Below are 16,271 nucleotides of genomic sequence, written 5' to 3'. Positions count from 1 at the left end.
GGTTGTTAGAAGCGGCTGATCTGCCATTGGAGAGTAGCTGTCACAGCTGGTTGCTAGCGGCTGGGGTTGTTGCAGGGTTGCTTAGCAGCGAGTTGTATAGCGGGCGTTGATGCAAGCGGTCTGTTAGCCGGGGTTGTGTGCAGGGTCTTGTTGCGGAGCGTCCATGTAGCAGGGTTGTAGCAGGAAGGTTTGTTGCAGGTCTGTCTAGCTGCGGTTGATACTGCGGGTTGTAGCAGGGTTGTAGCAGGGTTGTAGGCACAGTGGTCTGTAGCCAGAAGGTTGTTGCCAGGAGGCTTTGTTGCGGGGTCTTATGTTTGCGGCCGCGTTGTAGCGGGTTGTTAGCGGCGCTGTTGTAGCGGGGTCCTGTAGCGGTGGGTTATTCTGCCGGGGTTGTAGCGGACTGGTTGTTTGCCAGGCGGGTTTGTAGCAGCGGTCTGTTTGCAAGGGTCTGTTTCGCAGATGGTTGACTAGCGCGCCGCGTTTGTTGCAGGGTTGTTAGCCAGGGTTGTTTGCAGGGTATGTCAGCCAGCGGTTGTTTGCCAGAGGTTTGTAGGGAAAGCTTGCTTAGCAGGTTTGAAGTAGAATCTAGTGGGACCTGGTCTTGGCTGTTGCACTTTTGTGCTCAAAAGTAGGAAAATGCCCATTTGGGGATTTCTGGTTGTCTTATCTCACCACATCGACCACTAATAAGCTGAGCTTCAGTCTTTTTTTGATTCACCTCACACAGTACATCAAGGAAGTCTGGTTTTTAATCATATATTGCGAATGATAGCCTAATACGTCCTCACAGTAGGCCTATTTGAGAAATCTTTCCAACAATCTCCCCCTCGGTAATATCCAAGCCTCGGTGTGAAAGAGCAAAATAACATCATATCAATATCAACATCATAAAATACCTTTCGCAAAAACAACTGTCTCTCCCGAGCTCACTGGTGCTGGAAACTCTGAGTAGTTGAGACTATGTTGCAAATTCCCTAGAGAGGATCCAGGTGATTTGATACAATGTTGCACTTCACTAGTGATAGCTCAAGTCAGAAAGGCAGACCGGCTGAGGAGAGGGGTGAATTTGTTTGAGAGAACCAGCATTTTCGTCAGTATATTTTCGATTTTTCTGTTGTTGTTGTCGGCTTTATGTATTTTGACTTAGTTGACAATGGAAGTTCTAGGTCAACGTCTGCATTGGCCGTCTGTTCCATGTTCTCATTTAGACTATTGAGCCGTCAATCATCACGGTGTATCAATGTGTCCATATGGCAGCGGCTGGTGCTCTCGCATTAGTTGAATTTTAACTTTTGCATTTTAATTAAGATTTAAAAWTTTTTGAATACGCACAAAAGCCAACATTTACCGGCTAACGGAATCTCTGGTCTGTTGTCTTCTTTGCTGGACTCTGGTCATCTGGATCCTCTCTGTAGACTTTGGACAGATGAGATGACTTTTGCTGCCCAATATGTCTGAGCTGTACAACCCTCAGTAGCCAAGTGAACATTAACACTGTGCATAACCAAAACCATATGTTCCAAATAAATCCTGTTTCTCCAGTCATACTTCCTAGTGTTCTATTTCATTCTGTGGTTCTAATTCTCTCCTCTCTCTTGTTCCAGGACCTCTCTGGTTCCATAGATGACTTGCCAACGGGTACGGAGGGGGCTCTGAGTCCGGGCGTCAGCACGTCGGGGGTGTCCAGTAGCCAGGGGGAACAGAGTAACCCTGCCCAGTCACCCTTCTCACCCCACACCTCGCCCCACTTGCCTGACATCCGCGGGCCCTCCCCCTCCCCCTCCCCCGTGGGCTCCCCTGCCAGCGTCACCCCCTCGCGCTCCGGACCCCTGTCACCTGCTGCCGTGCCAGGTGGGTACAGAGAGAATAGAGCTACACACACACTTATGATAGAGCCACTGGTTTCCAGAGAGAAGCAGTAATCTACCACATAGTACACGTCCAGCTTCCTAAAGTAAACCACAGCGTTTGTCGTAAACCACAGCGTTTGTCGTAAACTACAGCTTTTGTCGTAAACCACAGCTTTTGTCGTAAACCACAGCTTTTGTCGTAAACCACAGCTTTTGTCGTAAACCACAGCTTTTGTCGTAAACCACAGCTTTTGTTGTAAACCACAGCTTTTGTTGTACGAATCAGAAGCATGGTCTGTTTTTATGATGCCCAGCGTGTCTGAATCTCTCTGATGTCATCACGCAGGTAACCAGATGCCTCCCCGGCCGCCCAGCGTCCATTCAGACGGCATTCTCCACACATCCATGGGCCAGTCAGCCATGGGCCAGGACAGGGGTGAGTATGAAAAGATATAGGTCGTGTTTGAGATCGACTACCCTGACTGCAGCCTGAACGATCTACAAATCACCTTGCTTTTTTATGGTTTGTTTGGATAAGGACTGAATGACATTCAACACCCGACGTTGATAGGGTTTTAGGAAATGGAACTACGCTTCTTTGGCTACTGTGTGGAAATGGAACTATACTTTCTAATGGCTAGCTGTGTGGAAATGGAAACTATACTTCTATGGCTGCTGTTGGATGTCTTTGGCTTTAAATGGAACTATACTTCTTATGGCTGCCTGTGTGGGAAATGGAACTATACTTCTATGGCTGCTGTGTGGAAATGGAACTATATTTCTATGGCTGCTGTGTTGGAAATGGGAACTATAATTTCTATGGCTGCTGTGGGAAATGGAACTATACTTCTATGGCGTGCTGTTGGAAATGGAACTATACTTCTATGGCTGCTGTGTGGAAATGGAACATACTTCTATGGCTGCTGTGGTGGAAATGGAACTATACTTCTATGGTGCTGTGTGGAAATGGAACTAATACTCTATGGCTTGCTTTGTGGACAATGGAACTATACTTCTATGGCTGCTGTGTGGGAAATGGAACTATACTTCTATGGCTGCTGTGTGGAATGGAACTATACTTCTATGGCTCTGTGTGGAAATGGAAACTATACTTCTATGGCTGCTGTGTGGAAAATGGAACTAACTTCTATGGCTGCTGTTGTGGAAATGGAACTATACTTCTATGGCTGCTGTTGTGGAAATGGGAACTATATACTCTATGGCTGCTGTGTGGAAATGGAACTATACTTCTATGGCTGCTGTGTGGAAATGGAACTATATTTCCTATGGCTTGCTGGTGGGGAAATGGAACTATACTTCTATGGCTGCTGTGTGGAAAATGGAACTATACTTCTATGGCTGCTGTGTGGAAATGGAACTATACTTCTATGGCTGCTGTGTGGAAATGGAACTATACTTCTATGGCTGCTGTGTGGAAATGGAACTATACATTCTATGGCTTGCTGTGTGGGAAATGGAACTTATACTTCTATGGCTGCTGTGTGGAAATGGAACTATTATCTCTTGTGTGGAAATACTATCTTAGGCTGCTGTGTGGAATGGAAACTACTACCTCTATGGCTGCTGTTGTGGAAATGGAAACTAACTACCTCATGGCTGCTGTGTGGAAAATGGAACTATACTTCTATGGCTGCTGTGTGGAAATGGAACTACACCTCTATTGGCTGCTGTTGTGGAAATGGAAACTATATCTTCTATGGCTGCTGGTGTGGAAATGGAACTATACTTCTATGGCTGCTGTGTGGAAATGGAACTATATTTCTATGGCTGCTGTGTGGAAATGGAAGAGTATAGCTAACATTTTCCTCTCCATCTCTCCCTCTCTGTCTTTTGTAGTGTACTTGCGTAACCCCCAGATGCCTCCCTACGGGTCGCCGCAGCAACCTGGCTCCGCCTTATCCCCTCGCCAGTCATCGGGAGGCCAGATGCATCCTGGGATGGGGCCGTACCCTCAGAACAACTCCATGGGGAACTACGGCCCTCAGGGTGGACAGTACGGACCACAAGGTGAAGCCCCGTACACAGCTTGTACACAATGAAGTCATTAAGTTGGTTCTGTCCCGCTTAACGATGATCGGCCAAAAGATTTCAGGTCTCTCTTGAAAAGGAGACTAACCTGGTTAAAAGGAGACTAACCTGGTTAAAAGGAGACTAACCTGGTTAAGTAAATGTTAAAGATGCACTATGCAGAAACCGCTCCGCCATTTCCTGGTTGTTAAAATTCTAATAGTTTGCTTAATTGCAGTTTGTGACAAAACCAGCAAGTTTAGTGCAGACAATAATTGTACCATAACCAAAAATATTGTATTGTCAGCTGTTTGAAGCTGGTGTACAAAACCCAAAGTAAAAGATGCAAAAATGAAACTTAAGAACAGGAAGCATAGAACAGATCTACCGTTTCTAAGACTTGCTTTCAATGTGATTTTGGTCGGCCCCCCCCCCCCCCCCCCCCAAAGTTAACATATTGCAGAGCTTTAAGAAGAAAGGTCTCACCTATGTAGACCTCATACAAACAGATGGCAGCTATGCAATCGTTTTTTTGGGCGCTCCGTGTGAGGTAAAACCCCTGATGAAGGCTGCATGCTGAAACACCTTGTGGTTTTAAAGGGATACATCAGGATTTTGGCATGAAGCTCTTGATATCTACTTCCCCAGAGTCGGATGAACTAGTGGGATTCCATTTTTATGTCTGCGTGCAGTTGAGGAAGTTGCTAACTAGCGTTAGCGGATAGATAGACCTTAGACTTTCCAGTCATTTGCAGTAACGCTAGTTAGCATTGGGTCCGCTGAACTACCTCTAACTTCCTTCATGACTGGATGCAGAGACATCAACATGGTAGCCACTAGTTCATCTGACTCTGGGTCAGTAGATAAAGGGCTTCCTTGCCAAAATCCCGAAGTATCCCTTTAACAATGTCCTCCAAGAGCTGCTGAATAAGTTCTCTCCAGCTTTAGTGAAAGGAGTGGGGGAGGAAGAGAAGGGGAAATGAACGCGTCAACAGGGAGCATATGATCCTCCTGAAGATCGGTAGTAGGAGCCACGTGCTTCCTTTCCTGCTTTAAAGTGCTATTGCTGTAACATACACACAGGGCTCGTCCTGATTTGTAAAGCTATTGATGGTCCTCTCTAGTAGCCTAGTATTGCTCTCTGGACCGTTAAAAAAAGATCAGAACATTCAAATCTTTCAAAAGATTTTTCAATTGTCATCCTACAGTCGTCACAGCGTTTCTGAGGTAGCCTAGACACAGAGAACCTTTTGAAGCTGCATCCCTCAGAGGGCTTTCTTCACGGTCTTTGAAGAAGTACGGAGAAGGATTACTCATCGAATCGGACTCTAGTCCAGCATCTACACCCTGTTTCATCAGCTAGCCTGTCAGAACAGAGACCGAGAGAGAGGCGTTATCTGTGGAGTTAAATGTAGACGTGGACCACGGAAACTCCCAGCCAGGTTTCTATATGCCGGAGGCTAGACGCTTGCTGAGGCAGGCTAGGTCTAGATTCACCACAGGCTACATACAACAGGCCTAAAGCTTCACCACAGGTATCCATCTATTTGCTTGAATAAAAGCCTCCTTTCTAAACTCAAATATTAGGCCTGTCTGTTAAGTTATTTTCCTGATTTTGGTTCAGTCAACGCCGCGTTTAGGATTTGGACTCTTGCTGTGTTAGTGTAAGACCTGGGTTGTATTCAGTAAAAATTCAACGTTTTGAAACCGAGTGACACAGGGAGGTACTACATGGACTTGTCCAATAATAAAACCCATTACGGTGTGCCCTTCTGAACAGTCCCCTGATKTCTCTCTGTCTCTCTCCCCACCCTCCAGGTTACCCCAGACAGCCCGGCTACAGTGGCATGCCCAACGCCAACTACCCTGGTGGTCCGGGGGGCATGAACCCTATGCCAGGCCAGGCTGGTGGGGCGCCGTATGCAGGCATGCCCCCTGGCAGGATGGGTCCGGGTCAGATGGGGGCCCGCCCCTACGGCCCCGGGATGGGCCCCAACATGGGCCCCGGCATACCTCCACAGGTGACCTCTGGGATGTGCCCCCCTCCAGGCATGAACAGGAAGGGCCCCGGGGGCCCTCCGGATGCAGCCTCTGCCATGCACCACGGAGCCAACTCCATACACAACAGGTAGGCTGCCTGGTCTGCACTAAACGACACTTCCTTACTGCTTTAGGAGACAGGTCAGCGTCGAGTGCCGTTCAATATTACATGGTTCATCTCTTTGTTGGAAATTGTGTGTTTGTGTGACCCTGAAAAACCCATTGTTTGATTCTTCCCACTCCCAGGCTCTGCTGTGTGAGAGGAGAGGTCAGGTGTGAGCCAGCCAGCCATCTAAGATGTAGACGACCTAGGGGAACACAGGGACAGAGAGGAAAGAGAGGTGGCTTATGAGAACAGTGATCCAGGCAGTGTGTCACACAGTTGTTCAGTCAGGAAGTCAGCTGAGTCTCCAAGCAGAGAAACAGCGCCACAGAGAGAAAGACATTAGCCACAGAGCTCCAGAGACAGACAGACATGTAAAGATAGGCCGGAAACAGACGTGTACATCACGAGGTAAGACCGGGCCCTGTTCAGTAGGGAGTAAAACATTTTGAAACGGAAAGAACAAAAATACAGCGTTTTGCTACGGTGTGCCCTACTGAGTGCAACCCAAGTGTTCACTGAGGATGTTGAGAAGGAAGAAAGGAGAGGAGACAACTAGGCATTTTAGGCAGAAGTGGGCCTCTGTAAGAAAAGGGAGGGATGAGAAATACAGTAAGCAAGCCTCTTATCTTCAACACAATCTTTTCAGGAAATGGAAAAAACTGCCATATTTCTCCATTGACGAACATACAGTTATGAAACTTCAGAAGCTATTTTGAATACATTTTCATCTGACAGCAACGATTTTCTTCCGTATATATGTTTTGAATATTGTTATTTTTTAACTGTCATGTATCGTAACTAGTGGTGCAACGGATCACAAAAGTCACGGTTCGGATCACTGTTTTGAGTCACGGATCGGATCATTTTTCAGATCACATTAAAAAAAGGGAGACAAATATAACTTTTCTTTCCATTTATTACTTAAATACTTCAAGCAAGGAACTTTTCAATGTTTAAATAAAATCTTCAAATAAAATACTCAATACTCAGTTGTTAAATTAAAGTGCAATATGAGGCTTGATACCTTCTTCCTTTGAACAATACGTCAAAGGAAGAAAGTGAACGTCAAAGTGAACGTCAAAATAGCCCGTGTCCACGTCATCAAACAAAAAGAAAAWACAAAGCAGACCTGAGCTTATAACTTCACATTCTTTTTCTAAAAGATGATGATGTCTACGTTGTGTGGGGAGAGGATAGACCTCCTTTGCAGTCACTATGTCCCCTGCTGTGGAGAACACCCTCTCTAGGAACTGAAGTGCCAGGCACAGCCAGGTAGCATCTTGCCATCTTGGCAATGTTTTCCACCATCCACTGGAATGCCGCTTGCTGCCTTGTAGGATGCCACCTCCTCTTCGATGGTGTTGGCAAACGTCTTGCCTGTGTCCTTGCTCGCAAAGGTCTCCCCGAAAAGCGCCTTCATGGCTGAAATATTTTGTGGAGGAGGTGCCTCTGAGTCTGCTCCTGTCGGCTCTGTGGCTTGACCCTGCAGAAAAAAGGACTTGATCTATTAAACCAATTAATTATTTGGTTTATTTCATAGAACTGTAATTGTGCCAATAACATTTAATAAAAGCCATTATTATTCCAAATCAAAAATKGATGATTCTAATAGCAATAGCATAGACTAAGATTAGCCTGCAGTATATTTATTATTGAAGTAATTCACTCATCATTTATTACCTCCTCAGTGGCCACAATGTCAGTGGTGAGATCACTGTATGTCCTCCGGTGTAGGGCAGGGTCTAGGTGAGACAAGGGGTCTAGGTGAGGCAGGGTCTAGTGAGGGGGTCTAGGTGAGGCAGGGTCGAGGTGAGGCAGGGTCTAGGTGAGACAGGGTCTAGGTGAGGCAGGGTCTAGGTGAGGCAGGGTCTAGGTGAGGCAGGGGTCGAGGTGAAGGCAGGGTCTAGGTGAGGCAGGGTCTAGTGAGGCAGGGTCTAGTGAGACAGGTCTAGGTGAGACAGGTTGGTGCTAGGTGAGGCAGGGTGAGGTGAGGCAGGGTCTAGGTGAGGCAGGGTCTAGGTGAGGCAGGGTCGAGTTGAGGCCGGGTCGAGGTGAGGCCGGGTCGTAGGTGAGGCAGGGTCAGGGTCGAGGTGAGGCAGGGTCGAGGTGAGGCAGGGTCGAGGTGAGGCAGGGTCGAGGTGAGGCCGGGTCGAGGTGAGACAGGGTCGAGGTGAGGCCGGGTCGAGGTGAGACAGGGTCGAGGTGAGACAGGGACTTGAACCTTGAATCCAGTGCAGTAGATCTATGAAGGTAGTCGTGACCATTAGGGGGGTATCTGGGGTCCAGGTCCTCTCTAATGGCAGCCTTGACATCTGTAGTGATGGTGCTGTCTTCCTCACTTGGGSCCATGGAKTGTAGAATCCTTGTTTTCAGAGGTAGGATCATGGACACAGACGGTACAGGTTCAGTGCTCAATAGGGTTGTRACCGKTTTGAGGGGTTTGAGCACCTGGAGGACCTCCTCTGCCACTTTCACGTCATCATCAGACAAGGTGATGATGTCTTTATGTTTTTTCAGGGTCTTGTCTGTCAGTGCAGAGTACACAGCTGTCTGCTGCTCAAGATGGCTCTCCAACATGTCATAAGTGGAGTTCCATCTTGTTGTGACATGGTGTATGAGCTTGTGGGTCGGTAGCTGTAGCATTTCCTGCTTGGTCTTAAGCACATGAGCAGCTGTTGTGCTTCGGTGGAAAAAGGAAACTACCTTCCTGATCCTCCSAAGGAGGTGGCCCAACTTGTTCACTGAGATTCCCCTTTGAGATGCTAAATTGATCACATGTGCAAAGCCAGCTATCTGTGGCSCCAGTCCAGCTTCTATCACTGCATTTACTTGGTTCTTGGCATTATCTGTGGTGGTTGGGATATTGCTATTGGGCCTCTCTAGCTTTCACTCTGCTACTGCTCCTACCTGCTCCTAGCAGTACCTGCACCAGATTTGTGCCTTTGTGACTCATAGAGGGGGTGTGTCTGTAGCACCGGACTTCACATCTCCCACTCCTCTGTGGTGTAGTGAGCAGTCAGTCACGTAGCTTTCTGTTACCCTGGAGGTCCACTCCTCTGTGGTGTAGTGAACAGTCACGTAGCTTTCCGATGCCCTGGAGGTCCACTCCTCTGTGGTGTAGTGAGCAGTCACGTAGCTTTCTGTTACCCTGGAGGTCCACTCCTCTGTGGTTTAGTGAGCAGTCACGTAGCTTTCTGTTACCCTGGAGGTCCAGCACTCCTCTGTGGTTAGTGAGTGCAGTCACGTAGCTTTCTGTTACCCCTGGAGGTCCCCTCCTGTCTGTGGTTTTAGTGAGCAGTCACGTAGCTTTTCTGTTACCTCTGGAGGTCCACTCCTCTGTGGTTTATGTGAGCAGTCACGTAGCTTTCTGTTACCCCTGGAGGTCCACTCCTCTGTGGTGTTAGTGAAGCAGTCCACGTAGCTTTCTGTTACCCTCTGGAGGTCACTCCTCTGTGGTTAGTGAGCAGTCCACGTAGCTTTCCTGTTACCTGGAGGTCCACTCCTCTGTGGTTAGTGAAGCAGTCACGTAGCTTTCTGTCCCTGGAGGTGTCCACGTCCTACTGTGGTGTAGTGAGATCAGTCACGTAGCTTTCCTGTTCCCTGGAGCCACTCCTCTGTGGTGTAGTGAGCAGTCACGTAGCTTTCTGTTACCCTGGAGGTCCACTCCTCTGTGGTTTAGTGAGAGTCACGTAGTAGCTTTCTGTTACCCTGGAGGTCCACTCCTCTGTGGTTTAGTGACCCAGTCACGTAGCTTTCTGTTACCCTGGAGGTCCACTCCGTCTGTGGTGTAGTGAACAGTCACGTAGCTTTCTGTTACCTGGAGGACCACCCGTCTGTGGTGTAGTGAACAGTCACGTAGCTTTCCTGTTACCCTGGAGGTCCACCCGTCTGTGGTGTATGAATAGTCAAGTCACGTAGCTTTCTGTTACCCTGGAGGTCCACTCCTCTGTGGTGTAGTGAGCAGTCAGCGTAGCTTTCTGTTACCCTGGAGGTCACTCCTCTGTGGTGTAGTGAATAGTAGTCACGTAGCTTTCTGTTACCCTGGGAGGTCCACTCCTCTGTGGTGTAGTGAGCAGGTCACGTAGCTTTCTGTTACCCTGGGGTCCACTCGCTGGTGGTGTAAGTGACAGTCACGTGCTTTCTGTTACCCTGGAGGTCCACTCCTCTGTGGTGTAGTGAAGCAGTCACGTAGCTTTCTGTTACCCTGGAGGTCCACTCCTCTGTGGTGTAGTGAGCAGTCAGTCAGTAGCTTTCTGTTACCCTGGAGGTCCACTCCCTGTGGTGTAGTGAGCAGTCACGTACGTGCTTTCTTGTTACCCCTGGAGGTCCACTCCTCTGTGGTGTAGTGAGCAGTCACGTAGCTTTCTGTTACCCTGGAGGTCCACTCCTCTGTGGTGTAGTGAGCGTCACAGTCACGTAGCTTTCTGTTACCTGGAGGTCACTCCTCTGTGGTGTAGTGAGCAGTCACGTAGCTTTCTGTTACCCTGGAGGTCCACTCCTCTGTGGTGTAGTGAGCAGTCCACGTAGCTTTCTGTTACCTTGGAGGTCCACTCCTCTGTGGTGTAGTGAGCAGTCACGTAGCTTTTCTGTTCCCCTGGAGGTCCACTCTCTGTGGTGTAGTGAGCAGTCACGTAGCTTTCTGTTACCCCTGGAGGTCCACTCCTCTGTGGTGTAGTGAGCAGTCACGTAGCTTTCTGTTACCGCTGGAGGTCCACTCCGCTGTGGTGTAGTGAGCAGTCACGTAGCTTTCTGTTACCCTGGAGGTCCACTCCTCTGTGGTGTAGTGAACAGTCACGTAGCTTTCTTGTTTACCCTGGAGGTCCACTCCCGCTGTGGTGTAGTGAGCAGTCACGTAGGCTTTCTGTTACCCCTGGAGGTCCACTCCTCTGTGGTTTAGTGAGAACAGTCACGTAGCTTTCTGTTACCCTGGAGGGTCCACTCCGCTTGTGGTGTAGTGAGCAGTCACAGTCACGTAGCTTTCTGTTACCCTGGAGGACCACCCGTCTGTGGTGAGGGCAATAGAGGGTGACTTGGATAATTCATTGACAATTTTGATATTTTTCTGTTCATAAAGATCTGGCATGATCTTCATACTGAAGTGGGGGCGCCAGGCGATTTCCTAGCGTGGCTCAAGCACTTTCACCATATTTTTAAACCCTTTGTTTTCCACAACAGAGTACGGCCTCATGTCTGCAGAGATAAACATCCCAGTAGATTTAGTGATGGCTTTAGTCCTGTCTGATTCTGCAGCAAAGGGCTTAAATGCCGCGGTGAGAAGTTTGTCTGTTGGCTGAGTTGGCTCCCGTCACACCAGGGTGATGACGATTTAAATGTGTGGCCACGCTCCATGTATTTCCATGATCATACGGATTTCTTGTGGCACAATGCCTACACACCGTAATGGTGTTGTCCACCACCCTTCTTCCGTCATCATATTTGACAGGGAAGCCTAAATGCAATTGATTGGCGGTCCACATGCGTGCCGAACCGTGGGGGGTGATCCGTGCGGTCCGTTACACCACTAATCGTAACCATTGTGAATGGTTTTATGTTGTCGTCTCCCCCTCCCACCTTTCCAGGCCTCCAGGTTACCCCCCCAATATGCCCCAGGGGATGATGGGAGCAGGGCCTCCGTATGGCCCTGGGCCGGGGGCCATCAACAGCATGCAAGGTATGATGAACCAGGGAGGACCCTACGGAGGAGGGCCGATGGGAGGGAACATGGCCAACAACACACCTGGTGAGTCTGGACAAGATATCCAGTCTGTGGTTGCGTCTGGACATTTTTTTAATCACCCAACTCAAGTGGACAAAAGATTGCTATTGGCATATCATCTGACGTGATATTTGATATTGTATAAAATTGTCAATGAATCGGATTGAAATGTTACCCCTCCGATTTGTTCTCCATCTGCCAGGCATGGCTCCTAGCCCTGAGTTTGGCATCGATGTCAAACTGAGCCCAGCACAGAAGATGAACAACAAGGTGGACGGCACGCCCAAACCTGAAACCAAGAAGGTAAAGAAGGTTTGTGGTCACTGACTTGTGGTACTGAATGATACAGTCAGAATGAGAGAGCTGCATGGTTGTGTTTGTGCATAGAAATAGAATCCCTAGAACGGCCAAAGCCCCTCTGACCGAACCTCATGGGTACACTCAATGTGGCTGACCTGGCATTGTGATTGGGACTCTACTTCTATGAGGTAGTGAGTGGAAGTAAGTTGAAGTCAATGGTGAATGTCAAGCCAAATCCTCACCTCTTCCTCCTCCCATTTCCCTCTTTCAGAAGTCAAACTCTTCGACGACGACCAATGAGAAGATAACTCGTCTGTATGAGCTGGGTCCGGAGCTGGAGAGGAGGACGTGGGTAGACCGGTACCTGGCGTTCGCTGAGGATAAGGCCATGGGCATGACCAACCTTCCCGCCGTGGGACGAAAACCTCTAGACCTCTTCAGACTTTACGTCTCGGTCAAAGAGATCGGAGGCCTCACACAGGTCAGTGGTTCCTGTGTTGTAGTATTTGTGTTTAGTGTGTGTCTATTTATCYCTCTGTTTTAGTACACCGACGTGTCATTATTTGCCTGATAATCTTGTGTTATTGTCATTTCATTTCTCTACAGCAGTGTAGAGTTGTTCTATGCCAGAACACGACATATTTAGCTAGTCTGGACTGTCTGGGAGCTGTGGTGTTGTAAGCTCTCCTCGTTGCTTCCGCCCACCAGGTGAACAAGAATAAGAAGTGGAGGGAGTTGTCCACCAACCTGAACGTGGGCACGTCCAGCAGCGCCGCCAGCTCCCTGAAGAAGCAGTACATCCAGTGTCTGTACGCCTTCGAGTGCAAGATCGAACGTGGCGAGGACCCGCCCCCGGATCTCTTCATCGACGCCAAAAAGACCACCCAGCCCAAGATCCAGCCCCCCAGCCCAGGTCAGTGTTGTGTGTGTGCATCAGCCCTCTAGCCCATGTCAGTGCCGGACAGTCAAACTAAACCTTTACGTCCCCTCCCTCCCATACCGACTCTGTTCAGTTTGACTTATAGTCACATTGATTCAACTGGAATGAATGAAAGAATGTTTCATTTCTCCAGTCCCTTGAGGTTGGTGTGGTTACTGTGCTATTTATCACATGGATCTCTCGTTTCCCTCCTCGCCCCATATAACTGGGCCATGAACTAGCATATTTTACTGTATCCTATTCATTTTAAAGTTAAAAGGCAATCTTCCAACGCCGTTTGTCATCTCTGTATGAGCTGCTGCCTTCTATAAATCACCGCTGTTTTGGCTGATAAGTGATAGCGTTGCTAAGGTAGTAAGTCACGGGTGTGTTTGTGGTGTCCTCCGACAGTTTCATGAGCATATCTGGGGGAATACTTCCTGGCATTTACCAAAGTGTGTGTAAAGACAGGAGGGGGGGGGGTCGATGTGTCCTTTAGCCTGGTATGTGTTGGTCTGTTTGGTATGTGTCCTGTCCTGGATGTCCTTCTGCCGCCTCAGGCCACAAACACTCTAAATTTGATAAAAATTAAGTAAACATTTAGGCTGCTTTATAGTTTTTTTTGTACTTTGTTGTTGTGTCATTATGAGGTATTGTGTTTAGATGGAGGGATTTTTAAAACAATCAATTTTAGAATAAGGCTGTAACGTAACAAAATGACAGACAGACAACACTGACCTGGGCTGGGGGGGGGGGGTGACAGACAGACAGACACTGACCTGGGCTGGGGGCTGGATCTTGGGCTGGGTGGTCTTTTTGGCGTCAGTGAAGAGATCCCGGGGCGGGTCCTCGCCACGTTCGATCTTGCACTCGAAGGCGTACAGACACTGGAGTACTGCTTCTTCAGGGAGCGGCGCGCCTGCTGGAACGTGCCCACGTTCAGGTTGGTGGACAACTCCCTCCACTTCTTATTCTTGTTCACCTGGTGGGCGGAAGCAACGAGGAGAGCTTACAACACCACAGCTCCCAGACAGTCCAGACTAGCTAAATATGTCGTGTCTTGGCATAGAACAACTCTACACTGCTGTAGAGAAATGAAATGACAATAACACAAGATTATCAGGCAAATAATGACACGTCGGTGTACTAAAACAGAGAGATAAATAGACACACACTAAACACAAAATACTACAAACACAGGAACCACTGACCTGTGTGAGGCCTCCGATCTCTTTGACCGAGACGTAAAGTCTGAAGAGTCTAGAGGTTTTCGTCCCACGGCGGAGGAAGTTGGGTCATGCCCATGCCTTATCCTCAGCGAACGCCAGGTACCGGTCTTACCCACGTCCTCCTCTCCAGCTCCGACCCAGCCATACAGACGAGTTATCTTTTATGGTCGTACGTCGAAGAGTTTGACTTCTGAAAGAGGGAAATGGGAGGAGGAAGAGGTGAGGATTTGGCTTGACATTCACCATTGACTTCAACTTACTTCCACTCACTACTCATAGAAGTAGAGTCCCAATCACAATGCCAGGTCAGCACATTGAGTACCCATGAGGTTCGTCAGAGGGGCTTTGGCCTTCTAGGGATTCTATTTCTATGCACAAACACAACCATGCAGCTCTCTCATTCTGACTGTATCATTCAGTACCACAAGTCAGTGACAAAAACCTTCTTTACCTTCTTGGTTTCAGGTTGGGCGTGCCGTCCACCTTGTTGTTCATCTTCTTGCTGGGCTCAGTTTGACATCGATGCCAAACTCAGGGCTAGGAGCCATGCCTGGCAGATGGAGAACAAATCGGAGGGGTAACATTTCAATCGATTCATTGACAATTTTATACAATATCAAATATCACGTCAGATGATATGCCAATAGCAATCTTTTGTCCACTTGAGTTGGGTGTATTAAAAAAAAGTCCAGACGCAACCACAGACTGGATATCTTGTCCAGACTCACCAGGTGTGTTGTTGGCCATGTTCCCTCCATCGGCCCTCCTCCGTAGGGTCCTCCCTGGTTCATCATACCTTGCATGCTGTTGATGGCCCCGGCCCAGGCCATACGGAGGCCCTGCTCCCATCATCCCTGGGCATATTGGGGGGTAACCTGGAGGCCTGGAAAGGTGGGAGGGGGAGACGACAACATAAAACCATTCACAATGGTTACGATTAGTGTGTAACGGACCGCACGGATCACCCCCACGGTTCGGCACGCATGTGGACCGGCCAATCAATTGCATTTAGGCTTCCCTGTCATATGATGACGGAAGAAGGGGTGCGAACACCATTACGGTGTGTAGGCATTGTGCCACAAGAAATTCCGGATGATCATGGAAATACATGGAGCGTGGCCACCACATTTAAATCGTCATCACCCTGGTGTGACGGGAGCAACTCAGCCAACAGACAAACTTCTCACCGCGGCATTTAAGCCCTTGCCTGCAGAATCAAGACAGGACTAAAGCCATCACTAAATCTACTGGATGTTTATCTCTGCAGACATGAGGCCGTACTCTTTGTGGAAAACAAAGGGTTTAAAAATATGGTGAAAGTGCTTGAGCCACGCTAGGAAATCGCCTGGCGCCCCCACTTCAGTATGCAAGATCATGCCAGATCTTTATGAACAGAAAAATATCAAAATTGTCAATGAATTATCCAAGTCACCCTCTATTGCCCTCACCACAGACGGGTGGTCCTCCAGGAACAGAAAGCTACGTGACTGTGACTGCTCACTACACCACAGCGGAGTGGACCTCCAGGGAACAGAAAGCTACGTGACGTTCACTAAACCACAGAGGAGTGGACCTCCAGGGTAACAGAAAGCTACGTGACTCTCACTACACCACACGGAGTGGACCTCCAGAGGTAACAGAAAGCTACGTGACTGCTCACACACCACAGAGGAGTGGACCTCCAGGGTAACAGAAGCTACGCGTGACTGCTCACTACACCACAGAGGAGTGGACCTCCAGGGAACAGAAAGCTACGTGACTGCTCACTACACCACAGAGAGTGGACCTCCAGGGTAAACAGAAAGCTACGTGACTGCTCACTCACCACAGAGGAGTGGACCTCCAGGGTAACAGAAAGCTACGGGACTGCTCACTACACCACAAGAGGCAGTGGACCTCAGGGTAACAGAAAGCTACGTGACTGCTCACGTACACTACAGAGGAGTGGACCTCCAGGGTAACAGAAAGCTACGTGACTGTGACTGCTCACTACACCACAGAGGAGTGGACCTCCAGGGTAACAGAAAGCTACGTGACTGCTCACTACACCACAGAGGATGGACCTCCAGGGTAAAGAAAGCTA

The 16,271-nt window shown here is 48.7% G+C and overlaps 1 protein-coding gene across 1 annotated transcript; it reads left to right on the top strand.

The window, feature by feature from the left end:
* The first annotated feature begins 623 nt into the window (after nt 1-623).
* Nucleotides 624-12,985, top strand: LOC112080573 (AT-rich interactive domain-containing protein 1A). Its single transcript, XM_070442629.1, has 8 exons — nt 624-1,851; nt 2,197-2,286; nt 3,708-3,878; nt 5,697-6,006; nt 11,604-11,764; nt 11,943-12,043; nt 12,312-12,521; nt 12,749-12,985. The coding sequence occupies exons 1-8, from the start codon at nt 1,515-1,517 to the stop codon at nt 12,983-12,985; spliced, it is 1,617 nt and encodes a 538-aa protein (XP_070298730.1). The 5' UTR covers nt 624-1,514.
* Nucleotides 12,986-16,271: the final 3,286 nt, after the last annotated feature.

The sequence above is a fragment of the Salvelinus sp. IW2-2015 genome, unplaced genomic scaffold (genome assembly GCF_002910315.2).
Source record: "Salvelinus sp. IW2-2015 unplaced genomic scaffold, ASM291031v2 Un_scaffold16380, whole genome shotgun sequence".
Classification (NCBI taxonomy): Eukaryota; Metazoa; Chordata; class Actinopteri; order Salmoniformes; family Salmonidae; genus Salvelinus; species Salvelinus sp. IW2-2015.
The sequence above is the reverse complement of the archived record's forward strand: the minus strand, read 5'-3'. Positions and strand labels throughout refer to the sequence as shown.

Bases quoted from the DNA above. Each gene is read 5' to 3' on its own strand.
- LOC112080573 (XM_070442629.1), top strand. From the start codon at position 1,515: ATGTTCCAAATAAATCCTGTTTCTCCAGTCATACTTCCTAGTGTTCTA. The intron at 2,287-3,707 runs GTGAGTATGAAA...TGTCTTTTGTAG, and splicing joins AGCCATGGGCCAGGACAGGG to TGTACTTGCGTAACCCCCAG. The intron at 6,007-11,603 runs GTAGGCTGCCTG...CCACCTTTCCAG, and splicing joins GCCAACTCCATACACAACAG to GCCTCCAGGTTACCCCCCCA.